Below are 13,568 nucleotides of genomic sequence, written 5' to 3' on the forward strand. Positions count from 1 at the left end.
GCCCCAGGTCACATGGCAACTTCCAGTCTCTTGTGTCGAAAACAACTTCCTCTAACAACAGGATCTTGTTCTCTAAACAGCCATGAAATAAATATACCAACATACGCCCTCCACGTCTGACGCATGTGGACGGAAAAGGCGCCACATAAACCCAACAAGCTCAGGGCAGGCCTGCGTGGCGGCCTAGACGCTCGGAGGCGGAAGGTAACCACCTGGGATGGTCTGAACCACGTGACTGTTCCTAACTAAGAGCGAGTCCGAGTCCCGGCTGCTGGTCACGTCCAGGGCCCATGGGCTTCTTGACAAAGGTCGGTCTTTACCTTAAGTGAGCCCGTCTGTTGTCTTTTTGCATCTAAGAGAACATACCTGTGTGTGTGTGTGTGTGTGTGTGTGTGTGTGTGTGTGTGTTAATCCTCACCCGAGGATGTTTTCCATTGATTTTTCGGGAGCGTGGAAGAGAGAGGGAAAGACGGGGAGAAACATCACATCGATGTGAGAGAAACACATCGATTGGTTGCCTCCTGCACGCACCCAGACCAGGGTCCCGGGAGGAGCCTGCAACCGAGGTATGTGCCCGTGACTGGAGTCGAACCCTGGACCCTTTGGTCCACAGGCTGATGCTCTATCCACGGAGCCACACCGACGCGGGCTAAGATAACAGGCCTTTGAAATGTCAGAGAGATCTCCTTTTCCAAACCCCTCAGGGCGCACCCACCCACCAGGGCAGAGGCCCGAGAACCCCTCGGTAACCTGTGCCCTGAATACCACCTCCGTGAGCTGTAGATGCCGATGGTCAACGCCCCGGGGCCCCCCGACGCTAAGAAGCACGAGTCTCCCCGTTTTACTTTTTAGCCAATCCCAGAGCTTTCCCTTCTTTGCTCCCGCCCACTCCACCTACCACCAGTGGGTTTCATGTAACCCTCCTTACGCCTCCTCCGTGGACTGTAAGGTACAAACACAAGCTGCAAAGCTGCCACGCACGCTCCGGAGCATTCTTTCAGTTTGTTGAGATTTTGCTTCAAGGCCATGGTCATCATTTTGGCTCAAACTCATACAAATGCTCTACAGGTTTGGATGCTTCTTACAGCGACACACCACACAAGGAGAGACACACACACACACACACACACACACACACACACACAAAACAACGCTGAGCAGCCCTGGCCGGGTGGCTCAGGAGCATCATCTTGTGCACCAAAAGGTCACGGGTTCGACTCCTAGTCAGGGCACATAGCTAGGCTGTTGGCTCGATCTCTGGGAGGCAACTGATGGATGTTTCCCTCTCTTTCCCACTTCCTCTCTCTCTCTCTCTCTCAAATAAATAAATAAGCTGCGGAACAAACAGTTCCAAAGCTGGAGCGAGAGCCCTTTCCTCTTGCTAAACCTGCCTTCTTCAAATGTAAATTTTAAGAATTTATATTCTCCCTGTGGTTATGTTAACAAACACGTATGTGGCGTATTCTGTGAACCAGGCACCATGGTGTGTTTTAAATCTCTTCACCCATTTTTTTTAAAATTGGTTTTATATTTACAACATGACCCTTCTGATCACTTTTAAAAATTGATTTTAGACAGAGAGGAAGGGAGAGGGGGAGAGAGAGAGAGAAACATCAATGTGAGAGAGAAACATCGATCGGTTGCCTGCAGCCTGGCCATGGCCCTGACCGGGAATCAAACCTGAGACCTTCCGGTGTACCGGACAACGCTCCACCCAACTGAGCCATACGGGCCAGGGCACATTTTCCCCTCATTTAATGCTCGGATCAAAATGTACACGTTACAGGTGAGGAAGTGGAGGTTCAGGGGGCTGAGGCCCCCCGGTCATCCCCGGTGGACCTGGAATCAGACTCTCATCGTTCTGGCTCTGGAGTCCGTGTTCTCAGCCTCCGTGCTGTGCTGGGAGGGAACGGGAGAGCCACTATGGTCAACATCTTCCCATTTCAAAGTTGGACAACTGAGGCCCACAGAGGAGAGAGGGTCACTGGACGGGGACCAGGCCCTGGGCAGGTCTGCCTCGGGCTGGCCGGTGGTGTGTGGGTTCCTGACTTCGAGCGGGAAAGATTTCACAGCAGGAGTCCAGGTGGTTGTGAGAGTGCGTTCATTAAAGCTGGGACAGCGACACAGGAAGGGCCTCGGGTAGAAGGAGCTACAGGAGGTTCTAGCCGGGCTGCTGTGGCTCACTGGGGAGTCAGAGACAAGGGGGCCTTGGAGACAGGATAGGGGGTGAGCTGCCGCTACCCACGGCTCCCCTGGTTGCAATCTCGTGGGGACCTGCAGAGTTCTTAGGAGGAAGTAAAAGTTCATGCCCGAGAAGGGGCATGGGCGTGCTCTAGAGCGAGCCACTGCTGGCATCCTTTATCTAGAGGGTTTTATCTCCCTTCTGCAGGCAAGAATCTTAGGGGAGGGTTTTGGCAGAATATTCACCAGTTTTCCAGGTTGTTTTTTTTTTAAAATATATATTTTTATTGATTTCAGAGAGGAAGAGAGAGGGAGAGATAGAAACAACAATGATGAGAGAGAATCATCCATCAGCTGCCTCCTGCACGCCCCCCACTGGGGATCGAGCCAGCAAGCCTGGCCTGTGCCCCGCCCGGAAATTGAACCATGACCTCCAGGTTCATAGGTCGACGCTCAACCACTGAGCCACGCCGGCTGGGCTCCAGGTGTGTTTAATATGCTGAGGCATCCAAATGAGCGTGGAGTGGAGTTTGGGATTACTCTTTGGTCGGCTTTGCCGTTTTAGTTTTATCTTGGGTCTGTCTGGCTCTGGTGGGGTTTTTATGAGCTCCCCTGACTTCATCTGTCCTGGGGTTCGGCCGGCACCGGTGGCATTACCTGGGCCTCTGTCCTCTCTCTCCCCGACCCGGGGGACTAAGCTCTGTGTTCTCTGGTTGGGGAGGAGAGATATAGACCGTTTGCTCTCAAGTGTCCTTGGTGAGGGGAGCGAAGTCTCCAGCTGGCCGCACTTTGTTCCAATGGTTTGGCCTCGTGTAGCTGTCCTGTCTGGTTTCCCTATTCTACGTGCCCAGGAGTTTTCCCAGCTTCTCGCTGTCCTGCCTCGGTCGGACTTGTCTGTGTTCTGTCTGCCGCTGGGGCCCCAGGCTCTGTGGTCATCGCTGTGGTCTTTTTGTGGAGGACTCAGGCCTGAGCTGTCTCCCTCGGGACACGAGAGGCAGAAGCAATACTGGGCAGTTCTCAGGGCTCTGCCGGGCAGACCGGAGGGCTGGGCACACCCTTGGAGGCTGGGAGGGGGTGGCGGGCTGTGGGTGCTCGGGGAGGAAGGCCTCCCAGGGCCCTGTGGGGACAGCAAGACCCCTCCCCCGCACCTCCAAGGTCACACTACACGCCGCAGGTCTGGATTCCAGGAAGCTGGTGACACTGAGACTTTGGGTGGGGACCCGGCCAGCTCTCCACCCACCACACCATCCTGACCTCATCTGCTGCCCAGTAATTTGGGATGTGAGTCATGGGAAGAATACAGGACAAACACACCTCGGGAGGAGGGAAAGGCCACTCCTGCTTCCCCCGGGGAGGGCGATGTGCGGGGGGCCACGAGGTGGCAGTGCCCAGCAGCCGGACAAACAGGACCAACTTCCAGGGACCCACGAGGTGCCAGACGCTCGGGAGAGACCCCAGACAGCCAGGGTCCCGGCTGAGGGCCTGGATCCTGCTCCCAGGTGGCATTTGGCCAAGTCGGGGGCCCTCTTGCAAGAGACGGTAAGGATGGAGGGGAGAGGGATGGAGGAGGGTGATGAGGTGGGGGCGGAGGGAGGGTTCATAATCCTGGCCCAGGAGTCTCCTTCTTTTCAGAATCTGGGCACCAGACCCGGAATGTGAGGAATGGGCTCTTAATCACCATCACTTTGGAATCCACATCAGAACCCCAGGCTCTTGGACTGCGCAGGGCAGCCCGACGGCGGGGAGGCTGCCCTCAAGATCCAAATATATCACCACCCTCAGGTGTCCGGGAAGCTCTCGAACCTGCACCTTCCCGGAAATCCACCAGATGGTCACGTGGCCCAGGAACGAGCCCTTGCACCCGGCGATTCCACTTCTTAGGCCAGGCCCTTGGGATTCCTTCTGCCGCGTAACCTCCGCACACGGAGAGGCGCGCACCGGCGGCAGCGCGGAGTGTCTCCCGGAGCCGAGCTCTCAGGTAACTGGCACCCAGGGGCTCAGTCCCAGCGTCCCCGGGGGCCCCACCCCTGTCACTCCCCACCCCCCATGGGATCCTCTGGCCTGGGCTTAACTTTCTGTGATGGGGTCGTCCAGTAGATTCTCCTGGGTGCCCGGCTCTCTCTCCGCACATGGAACCCACCCAGTTCATGCTCTGCTCCTAGGGCCTTCCGCGGCCTGCCCGGCGCGTGGTGTGTTTCTCCACCCTCCCGGGGGTGGGGGGGGGGGGGGTGGCGGGGTATTTGCACGTTTTCCCTCTCGGGCTGCTGCGAACATGCCCTGCGTGTCTTTTGGTTCCGTCCGTTCAGTCTGCATTGTGCCCCACGGTTCCCCCCAGCAGCGGTTCCAGACAGACAGGATGACGCGCGCGCGCGCGCACACGGGTGACCCTGTCGCTTCTCTGTGCCTCAGTTTCCCTCTTTATTATTATTATCATTATTTTTCTTAAAAAATATATTTTAAAAATATATTCTTATTTATTTCAGAGAGGAAGGGAGAGGGAGAGACAGAAACATCAATGATGAGGGAGAATCATGGATGGGCTGCTTCCTCTACGCCCCCTATTAGGGATGGAGCTCGCAACTTGGGCTCGTGCCCTGGACTGGAATCGAACCTGGGACCCTTCAGTCCGCAGGCTGATGATGCTCTATCCACTGAGCCACACCAGCTAGGGCTTAAAAAAATATTTTTATTGAGTTCAAAGAGGAAGGGAGGGGAAGAGGGAGGTAGAAACATCAGTGACGAGAGAGAATCATTGATCCGCTGCCTTCTACATGCCCCACACTGGGGGGTCGGGCCTGCAAACCGGGCATCGACCTGGGAGTCTATTCCTGACCGGGAATCCAACTGTGACCTCCTGGTTCACAGGTTGATACTCAAACACTGAGCCACGCCGGCCGGGCCCTCTTTATTATTGCATCCGTTAAATATTAATAAGCACACGCTGTGTGCCCGATGCCGTTCGGGATGCAGGACACGGCAGGGACGAGCGGACACTCTGGGAAATGGGGATGATGATAATAACCCTGATATTCTGGGAAATGGAGATAATAATAACTTATTTCAGAGGGTTACACCTCATCTATTATTTGAATTATTATAAAATTACTAGAGGCCCAGTGCACGAAATTCGTGCACGGGTGGGGGGGTTCCCTCAGCCCAGCCTGCATCCTCTCCAATCTGGGACCCCTCGGGGGATGTCTGACTGCCTGTTTAGGCCTGATCCCTAAACTGGCAATCGGACATCCCTCTCACCATCCTGGACCACTGGCTCCTGACCACTCACCTGCCTGCTGGCCTGGTTGCCCCTAACTGCCCTCCCTGGTGGCCTGGTCACCCTTAACTGCCCCCTGCTGCCCGCCTGGTTGCCCCCCACTGCACCCCCCCCCCCGCCAGCCTGGTCACCCCTCACTGCCACTCCTGCTGGCCTGGTCACCCTCAACTGCCCCCCTCTGTCAGCCTGGTCACCCCACGCAGCCTGCTGTTCAGTCGTTTGGTTGTCCCTCACTAACCCCTCTGCTGGACTTGTCACTCCACGCAGCCTGCTGTTCGGTCATCCGTCGGTTGTTTCGATCGTGAAGGCCCCTGGCTTTTTATATATTAGGATTATGGTAACTATGTTTTATGTGTAGATAGAGACATACAAATAGACTGTATTATATAAGATAATAATGCTGCTCATGGATTATCATTAAATGTCCTTTAGTACGAGGCTGGCTAGGAAGCATGGCACGCCCAGACAGTGGGCTGACTCTGAAGCCATTATAGAGGCAGGAGGGTATGTGTGTGCAGATAGGGAAACAGACCAAAGGCACATGAAGTGGACAAGATTAAGCGATGACACAGTGGGTGTCGAATGTTCCCATTTCTGTTTAATATATTAAAAGGGAAATAACATACACAGACTGACTGAGTTGCTTACACGAAGAGAACTTTCCGGATTTTAATCGGTAAGAGCGGGGGAGGATAGGGGGGGTCTCAGGGACGGGGAGAGGGTGGGCCTAGATGGCAGATAGCGGTGCCTGCCACGCGCACACGTCGAAGGCCACCGAGGACCAGGTGCTGCGCTCAGCTCTCCACACCCATTAACTTGGTGAATTCCCACAACACCTGCTAGGTGAGGCAGTTGAGGCACAGAGAGGTTAAGTGACGTGCCCAAGGCCACACAGCTCGTGAGAGTTTAAGTTTTTAATTAAAAAAAAAAAATCCTCACCCAAGGATATGTTTCTATTGATTTTTAGAGAGAGAGAAGGGCAGGGAAAGAGAGAAACATCCATGTGAGAGAGAAACATTGATCAGTTGCCTCCCGTATACGCCCAGAAGAGGGATCGAACCCCAAACCTAAGGATGTGCCCTCACCGGGAATCGAGGTTACAACCTTTTGGGGCACCGGATGCTGCTCCAACCAACTAAGCCATCCAGCCAGGGAGAGTTTAAAAATGTTTTTTTTTTAAAGAACTTTTAAAGATATATATATTTTTTTATTGATTTCAGAGAGGAAGGGAGAGGGAAAGAGAGATGGAAGCATCAATGATAAGAGAGGGTCATTGATTGGCTGCCTCCTGCATGCCCCCTATTGGGGATCGAACCCACAACCTGGGCATGTGCCCTTGATGGGAATCGTACCCGGGACCCTTCAGTCCACAAGCCGACGCTCTATCCACTGAGCCAAATGGGCTAGGGCTTTACTTTTTAATTAATTAATTGATTGATTGATTTTTAAAGAGAGGAAGGGTCCTGGCCAGTGTTGCTAAATGGTTAGAACGCCAGCCCTTGCATTGAAGGGTCTTGGTTTCAATGCCAGGTCACAAGCATGTATCTGGGTTGTGGGTTGTATCCCTGGCCCCAGTCTGGGCATGTGCTCTCTCATATCGATGTCTCTCTCTCTCTCTCTCTCCCCCACCTTGCCTCCCTTCCACTCTCTCCAAAAATCAATGGGAAAAATATCCTCAGGTGAGGATGAACATAAATAGAGAGAGAGAGAGAGAGAGAGAGAGAGAGAGAGAGAGAGAGAGAGAAACATTGGTTTGTTGTTCCACTTATTTAAAAAAAATATATATATTTTTATTGATTTCAGAGAGGAAGGGAGAGGGAGAGAGAAAAACATCAATGATGATAGAGAATCACTGATTGGCTGCCTCCTGCACGCCCCCCACTGGGGATCTGCAACCCGGGCATGTGCCCTTGACTGGAATCGAACCCGGGACCTTTCAATCCGCAGGCCGACGCTCTATCCACTGAGCCACACCAGCCAGGGCTGTTCCACCTATTTGTGCATTCATTGGTTGTTTCTTATCTGTGCCCTGACTGGACTGGGGATCGAACCCGCAACCTTGGTGTATCGCGATGACGCTCTGACCACCTGACCCGGCCAGGGCTCCGAGGCCTGGAGTTTGTAAAGCTCACACAGGGTCACTCTGGTGTTGAAAACAACATGGGAATAGAGTGCCCTACTTCAAACACACACGCACTTCAGAGGGCTTGGCCTCTCAGCGGCTGCTTAGCTTCTCCTTCACTTTTGCAAGAGGGAGGGGACCAGGGGGCGCGCCCCAACTTCCCCTCCGCCTTTCCTGTTTTGTCAGCCCTGGCAGGAGCTCTGGGCAGCACCAGCTGGCCAACCCCGCGTCAGCAGAGAGCCTCAGAGTCAGGCCCCCCTGACGGCTCCCCCAGCTCCCCCAGCTCTTGCTCTGTGCCACGTGCTTCCCACACAGAAACTCCCCAAGGCCTCCCCAAACCGGTGAGGCAGGTTCACCTGGGTGCCTCTCACTTCTCAGACAAACTGAAACCGAGTCACAGAGCCTGGCCACTGGCTGTCCTGCCTTCTAGCTCTCCCGAATCTAAGGTTTTGGGATGATAATATGCAAGGGCCCGGAGTACCATTGTGGGGCTAACACAGTTTGAAACTCAACTCTGTTTCTTGCTTAGCTGAGCGATCTTAGGTAAGTGACTTAACTTCTCTATGCCTCGGTTTCCTCATCTGCAGAATGGGTATAACGGTGGCATTAAAACCGGAGGGTTGTGCCGAAACCGGTTTGGCTCAGTGGATAGAGCATCGGCCTGCAGACTCAAAGGTCCCGGGTTCGATTCCGGTCAAGGGCATGTACCTTGGTTGCAGGCACATTCCCAGTAGGGGATGTGCAGGAGGCAGCTGATCGGTGTTTCTCTCTCATCGATGTTTCTAACTCTCTATCCCTCTCTCTTCCTCTCTGTAAAAAATCAATACAATATACTGAAAAAAATAAATAAATAAAAACCGGAGGGTTGTTATAAGGATTAAACAATAGGATGTGTAACGGTGCTTGGAGCAATGCCCAGCACATAACACAAAGTGCGCAGTAGATAACGGCTTCTGAGAATCATATTAATAATCATACCAACAACAATAATTATTATTGCTGTGATAGATCATGTCGCTTCTCTGCTCAGTACCCGCCCATCTCACCTGGAATAAAAGATAAGGTCCGAAACGCCCCGCGTGACCCCTGATATCTCTCTGTTCTGACTTCCCCTTAATCTCCTCATCTACCACGCGGGCCACCCTGATGTTCCTTGAACGTGGCCATCACGTTCCTATCTCAGGGCCGCCGCACTAGCTGTTTCCTCTGCCTCGAAGTCTCCCCTAAACCCCCACACAGCGCCCTCTCTCACCTCCTTTATGGCTTCGCTCAGACGTCACCTTCTCAGAGAAGCTCTCCCTGACCACTCATTCAACATCCCAACATAGGGAATTAAAAATTCCCTGTGTGATTTTTTTCTCTCTCTCTCGCCATAGCGTTTGTCACCTTCGGAAATACTTAGTATTTTGCTTATTTTTTTTCCCCCTGTCTGACTCCTCCCACTAGAGTGGCAGACCCAAGGGAAAAGGGGTTTTTGTCTGTCTGTCCCTTGCTGTGCGTCCAGTGATGGCAATGGAGAAGGTACCCAGGAGTTGTATTGATTGAATGAATGAATGAATGAATGAATGAGTTGTAGAGAATTCAACATTGTTTCCCTGCTTACCTAACACTATCATTACTTTTTAACACTGCTCTGGTGGGATTCTAGAAATATCCGTTTCTCGACATGGCTGCCGGTTACCCAGGTGTGCTCAGGTTGGGAAACCTGTGTGAGGTGTGCCTTTGCTGTCTGCATATTTTACTAGGATCTCATTTATGTTAAAAAAATAAAAATAAAAAAGGGCCGGGGGTGGGGGCGGGGGGTGGCGGCGCTGGCTGGGTGGCTCAGTTGGTTGGAGCTTCCTCCCGTACACCCAAAGGTTGCAGGTTTGATTCCCAGTCAGGGCACATACCTAGGTTTTGCGTTCGATCCCTGGTCGGGGCATGTGTGGAAGGCAATTGATCGATGTTTCTCTCTCTCTCTCTCTCTCTCTCTTCCACACTTTCTTTTCTTTTCTTTTTTTTTAAAGAAAGACAGCTCTCAAATTTTTTCTTTCTTTTTTTTTCTTTCATATTTTATTGATTTTTTTACAGAGAGGAAGAGAGAGGGATAGAGAGTTAGAAACATCGATGATAGAGAGACATCGATCAGCTGCCTCTTGCACAACCCCCACTGGGGACGTGCCCGCAACCAAGGCACATGCCCCCCGACCGGAATCGAACCCGGGACCCTTCAGTCCGCAGGCCGACGCTCTATCCACTGAGCCAAACCGGTTTCGGCTCTCTTCCACACTTTTTAAAAATCAATGGAAATAATATCCTCAGGTGAAGATGAACAAAAACAAACAAGCAGATGGGGAAATTGCTCCAGAGGTACATTTCCATTGCACAAGATTTGAAAATACAGATGAAGAGGAACCAAGTCGAATACTTTCGCTCTGAATACATATTAACCTTTCCCTCTCAATTGGTTCCCTCTCAGATCCCAGTATTTTATTTTATTTTATTTTATTTTATTTTTATTTTTTTAAATATATTTTATTGATTTTTTACAGAGAGGAAGGGAGAGGGATAGAGAGCTAGAAACATCGATGAGAGAGAATCATCGACCAGCTGCCTCCTGCACACCCCCTACCAGGGATGTGCCCACAGCCAATGTACATGCCCTTGACCGGAATCGAACCTGGGACCTTTCAGTCCGCAGACCGACGCTCTATCCATTGAGCCAAACTAGTTTCGGCAGATCCCAGTATTTTAAATCCCAGAATTCCATGTTGCTGATAGGCGAGTGTTGTAACATGTTAATGCGCTAGAACTTAATTGTCCAATAAGGTAGCTACTAGCCAGGTGTAGCCATTTACATGAATTTAAATGAAGTGAAATTTTACTTTCTCAGTCACCACGGCCCTATTTCTTTTTAAATATGTTTTTATTGATTTGAGAGCGGAAAAGAGAGGGAGAGGGAGAGAGAGAAGAAATATCGATCGGCTGCCCCTGCAGGCTCCCGACTGGGATTGAGCCCACAACCCAGGCCTGTGCCCTGAATGGGAATTGAACTGGCGACCTTTCGGTGCTCAGGACGATGCTCAGCCAACTGAGCCACGTTGGTCAGGGCCCCATCTCCAGTGCTCAGTGGCCCCCTGTGCTGGCGGCGACCACACTGGACAGCACAGACACGGGACATCCGCCAACATCGAGAGTTCCACAGGACAGCGCCGCTCCACAGTCCCGAGTGACAACTGGCTAGGGTTCCAGTAGTGTCGTATTTCAGAATTCCAAGACCTTTTTTTTTTTTTTTTTTAAATATATTTTTACTGGTTTCAGAGAGGCAGGGAGAGAAAGAGATAGAAACATCAATGATGAGAGGGAATCATTGATCGGCTGCCTCCTGCACATCCCTTACTAGGGAACGAGCCTGCAACCCAGGCATGTGCCCTGGATCAGAATCGAACCAGGACCCTTCAGTCCCCAGGCCTGATGCTCTATCCACTGAGCTAACCCGGCTAGGGCAGAATTCCAAGATTTTTTTTTAATCACGATCGTTCTAGCATTGTAATATTCCCGAGTTCTGAGATGCTCCTAAGCAGGGAGTCTAACACTGTCTTTTTAAAAATTTTTTATTAAGGTATTATATGTGTACATATCTTACCATTGTCCCCCCCCACCCCACACCCATACATGCCCTCACCCCCCAGAGTTTTGCGTCCATTGATTATGCTTATATGCATGCATACAAGTCCTTCGGTTGATCTCTTCACTGTCTTGTTTTAGAATTCCAGAATGCTCAGCGGCCAGTGCTCTGACCTTGCATTCTACAATTCCAGGATTCTGACGGGCTGGGGTTCTAGGTTGGCATATTCTAGAATTCCAAATGCTAACGAGCTAGTCCACCCGTATTCAGACACACCGGCTTCCCAGCATTGTCGTATCCTAGTTTCTTTTCTTTTATTAAAAATCCTTATCTGGGGAATATTTTTCCACTGACTTTTAGAGAGAGTGGAAGAGAGAGGGAAAGACAGAGAGAAAACATTGATGTGAGAGAAACACATCGATTGGAGCCTTCAACCCAGGTACGTGCCCTTGACCGGAATCGAACCTGGGACCCTTCGGTCCACAGGCCAGTGCTCTGTCCGCTGAGCCACACCAGCGAGGGCTCATATCCTAGTTCCTAAGATCCTGATGGGCCGGCTTCCCACACCCGAGGATTCCCAGGGCGGGAGAGTGTCCGTGACTGAGGTTTCGTGGCTTTTGTCTCCCGCCCAGGTGTCTGGATGGAGAACGCTTCTCTCAGCGACGAGTACGGCCACTACGACGAGGAGGTCCCGGACTTCCCCGTGGACTGCGCCGACGGCACCTGCGTGGCCATCGGGCCCCTCCGCGTGGCCCCGCTCCTGCTGTACGCGGTGGTCTTCCTGGTCGGGGTGCCGGGCAACGCCATGGTGGCCTGGGTGAGCCGGAAAGAGGCCCAGCGCAGGGCCGGGGCCACCTGGTTCCTCCATCTGGCCGTGGCCGACCTGCTCTGCTGCTTGTCCCTCCCGATCCTGTCGGTGCCCATCGCGCGGGGCGGCGAGTGGCCCTATGGGGCCGTGGGCTGTCGGGCCCTGCCCTCGGTCATCCTGCTGTCCATGTTCACCAGCGTGCTGCTCCTGGCTGCTCTCAGCGCGGACCTCTGCCTCCTGGCCCTCAGGCCGGCCTGCTGGGCGCCGGATCGGCGGGCGTGCAGGGTGCAGGTGGCCTGCGGGGCAGCCTGGACCCTGGCCTTGCTGCTGACCCTGCCCTCGGCCATCTACCACCGCCTGCACCGGGAGCACTACCCGGCCCGGCTGGAGTGCGTGGTGGACTACGGCGGCTCGGCGGCGGCTGAGAACACGGTGGCCGCCACCCGGTTTATGTTTGGCTTCCTGGGGCCGCTGGTGGTCGTGGCCAGCTGCCACGGTGCCATCCTGTGCCGCGCGGCCCCACGCCGCTGGCCGCTGGGCACGGCCGTGGTGGTGGGCTTTTTTGTCTGCTGGACCCCCTACCACGTTCTGGGGCTGGTGCTGGCCGTGGCTGCCCCGCACTCCAGGCTGCTGGCCCGGGCCCTGCGGGCGGAGCCCCTGGTCGTGGGCCTCGCCCTGGCTCACAGCTGCCTCAATCCCGTGCTCTTCTTGTATTTCGGGCGGGCCCAACTCCGCCGGTCACTGCCGGACACGTGTCGCTGGGCCCTGCAGGGGCCCCAGAGCAAGGATGAAAGTGCCGTCAGCAAGAAATCCACCAGCCATGACCTGGTCTCGGAGATGGCGGTATAGGCTGGAGGGGAAACCCATGTGCATCCTCCGATCCCATTTCACGAAACTGGCTTCAGGCATAGGGAGATTCAGGGGTTCAATGCTATCATCATTTATCCCTTTATTCACTCAACAAATGTTTCTTTAAAAAAAAAAAAGATATATCTTGCCCTAACTGGTTTGGCTCAGTGAATAGAGCATCGGCCTATGGACTCAAGGGTCCCAGGTTCGATTCCAGTCAAGGGCATGTACCTTGGTTGCAGGCAAAACCCCAGTAGGGGGCGTGCAGGAGGCAGCTGGTCAATGTTTCTCTCTCATCAATGTTTCTAACTCGCTTATTGTAAAAAATCAATATGATTATTGTAAAAAATCAATAAAATATATTTTTTTAAAATAAATTTTTTTATTGATTTCAGAGAGGAAGGGAGAGGGATCGAGAGATAGAAACATCAATGATGAGAGAGAACCATTGATCAGCTGCCTCCACCGACCCCCACTAGGGATCAAGCTTGCAACCCGGGCATGTGCCCTTGACCGGAATTGAACCCAGGACCCTTCAGTCCGCAGGCCAATGCTCTATCCACTGAGCCAAACCGGCCAGGGCTCAACAAACATTTCTTATTCCCCCCACTACGTGCAATGCCCTAGTACAGGCCCTGGGATGTAGCAGTGGCCCAAACAGAGCTGACTTTCTTGTGCAGTAATACCGGCAATAAGCAAAGAAATGAAGAAATATGCAATGTGTCCT

At 52.9% G+C, this 13,568-nt stretch overlaps 1 protein-coding gene across 4 annotated transcripts; it reads left to right on the forward strand.

Moving 5' to 3' along the window:
* The first annotated feature begins 241 nt into the window (after positions 1 to 241).
* Positions 242 to 12,960, forward strand: C5AR2 (complement C5a receptor 2). 4 transcript variants are annotated; one of them, XM_054710631.1, is made up of 4 exons: positions 3,397 to 3,462; positions 3,602 to 3,720; positions 3,964 to 4,159; positions 11,817 to 12,960. In XM_054710631.1, exon 4 carries the CDS (start codon positions 11,825 to 11,827, stop codon positions 12,839 to 12,841), a length of 1,017 nt encoding a protein of 338 aa, XP_054566606.1. In that variant the 5' UTR covers positions 3,397 to 3,462; positions 3,602 to 3,720; positions 3,964 to 4,159; positions 11,817 to 11,824; the 3' UTR covers positions 12,842 to 12,960. The 4 variants fall into 4 exon arrangements, with proteins under 4 accessions (XP_054566609.1, XP_054566606.1, XP_054566608.1 ...); XM_054710634.1 differs by lacking the exons at positions 3,397 to 3,462; positions 3,602 to 3,720; positions 3,964 to 4,159 and adding an exon at positions 242 to 308; XM_054710633.1 differs by lacking the exons at positions 3,397 to 3,462; positions 3,602 to 3,720; positions 3,964 to 4,159 and adding an exon at positions 6,098 to 6,128.
* Positions 12,961 to 13,568: the final 608 nt, after the last annotated feature.

This window comes from Eptesicus fuscus, chromosome 21, assembly GCF_027574615.1.
Source record: "Eptesicus fuscus isolate TK198812 chromosome 21, DD_ASM_mEF_20220401, whole genome shotgun sequence".
Classification (NCBI taxonomy): Eukaryota; Metazoa; Chordata; class Mammalia; order Chiroptera; family Vespertilionidae; genus Eptesicus; species Eptesicus fuscus.